Here is a 1,809-nt window from a genome sequence, read left to right on the forward strand (position 1 = left end):
CAATTGGTTTGTGTAGAGACTTTGTACTCCTTCCGAGGTTTCAGAATTTGTTCTGCCAGATAGCTTTTGACTATGTATCGCACAATTAGTTTGCGTACACTCATCTCCCTGTGCAGGTGCCAGAAATAGTTCTACCTGATATTGTTTTATTATATATCTCACAGTTTATGTACAATATTATCTCCCTCTGCAGGAGCCAGAATTAGTTCTACCTGATATTATTTTATTATATATCTTGTTGTACCTGATATTATTTTAGTATATATCTCACAGTTAGTTTATGTTATGTACAATTTCATCTCCCGCTACAGGTGCCAGAATTAGTTCTGACCAAAGAACAGTTCACAGTGCACTTCACAATTGCCAACACGACCTCTAAAACACGGGACGTGTCTCTCATTCTGCACCAACCGAGGCGTTCAGACGCCACTTCCAAAGACAAGACACTCCTGACAGATGCCAGGGGCACCGTACTAGTGGAAGATGAGTTGGCAGGTATGGTCGAATGCGCAGATCCCTATATACGTGTTGTATGTCATGTCTTTTTTTGCTATATGCGTATGTATATGCATAAAACACGAGACAACACTGAGTACGACAAGGGTTATATCACGATCAAGCACCTGTTCACAAATCTTTTTATGAGCTATATAAACTGCGAGTTTTCACTGTGCCGCCGTAACAGATGTCGTGCCTCACCATAGGCATCATGCCACATGTTACTATCGATTATCATACTAATCTCGTCCTATCAAACGTTTGTTTATTCGTCTACATATGTAAATGCGGCGGTGTTTGAAGCCTGAGGTAGACTTCATGCTTCTAAGCTGCTTGTAGACGTTGCTCGCAAGCCTTTACAAGCTAAGACGAAACTAATCGTTTAGGTGTGATTTGGCCTTCACAGATGCTCAAGCCATCATGCTGCAGGACGAATCGCGGGCATCGCTAGTATGCTTGGACGAGACAGTTTATTTGGGGTATGTTATACTCGATCCTGATTTGAAAATTTGGATAGCCAGTTCTCGATTCCTGAATTCTAATCACGGTATTTGGGGTTCTTATATATGAAACTCTAGAAATTGCTGTGCTATATATTGTGCGATATATTTACCTTCATTCATATTTTATTGCTCGATCCTTCCGTTGCTTTGCCAATTTCCATGTTTAATCCCGGAGTCATATCCATCTGAGTATAGTGTCTGACACCATTTCATTGCACACGCTTCACCGTCAACCATACCAGCCGTATCGACGCAAACACGACCAAACTGGCGGCTGTGAACTTCTTCGCATTCCGATCGGGTTCGTATGAACTGGCACTCGCGCATCTCTACGACCACCCCTCTAAGTCATTCCTTAGTGCCAAGTGTCCGTCGACGTATGTGTATGTATCAGATATAGATAAAGCTCATTAAAGACAGGCAATTCAAAGTATACTGCTGACTTTTGTTGTACTATCTCTATTCGCTATGCCTTTGAATAAGCTTGTATGTACTGGCACTCGCGCATCTCTTCGACCACCGCTCTAAATCGGTTTTTAGTGCCAAGTGTCCGTCGACGTATGTGTAGGTATCAGGTAATAGAGTAAGCTCATTATAAATGACTCATTCAAAATATGTTTCTGGTATTTGGCCTGCTATCTCATCTCTATGCCTATATGAACTTGTACGAACTGGTGCACGCGCATGTCGACCCTGCAGATCAACTTTTAGCGTGTACGTCCACGGCTGAGTACGTATCAGATACGTAGAAAGCTCATAGTGAATCTTTTAATCTCTTCTATACACACACACACACACACACACACAC

General features: G+C 42.1%; 1 protein-coding gene across 1 annotated transcript; it reads left to right on the forward strand.

Annotated features, from left to right (window-relative positions):
• Window positions 1–300: 300 nt before the first annotated feature.
• Window positions 301–1,561, forward strand: SARC_15239 (hypothetical protein; the record flags this gene model as incomplete). The annotated part of the gene is made up of 3 exons (XM_014290635.1): window positions 301–495; window positions 905–977; window positions 1,244–1,561. Coding segments are annotated over 3 exons (440 nt in total), but the record flags the coding sequence as incomplete, so codon positions are not given.
• Between the last annotated feature and the right edge of the window lie 248 nt (window positions 1,562–1,809).

The sequence above is a fragment of the Sphaeroforma arctica genome, assembly GCF_001186125.1.
Source record: "Sphaeroforma arctica JP610 unplaced genomic scaffold supercont1.5809, whole genome shotgun sequence".
NCBI lineage: Eukaryota > Ichthyosporea > Ichthyophonida > Sphaeroforma > Sphaeroforma arctica.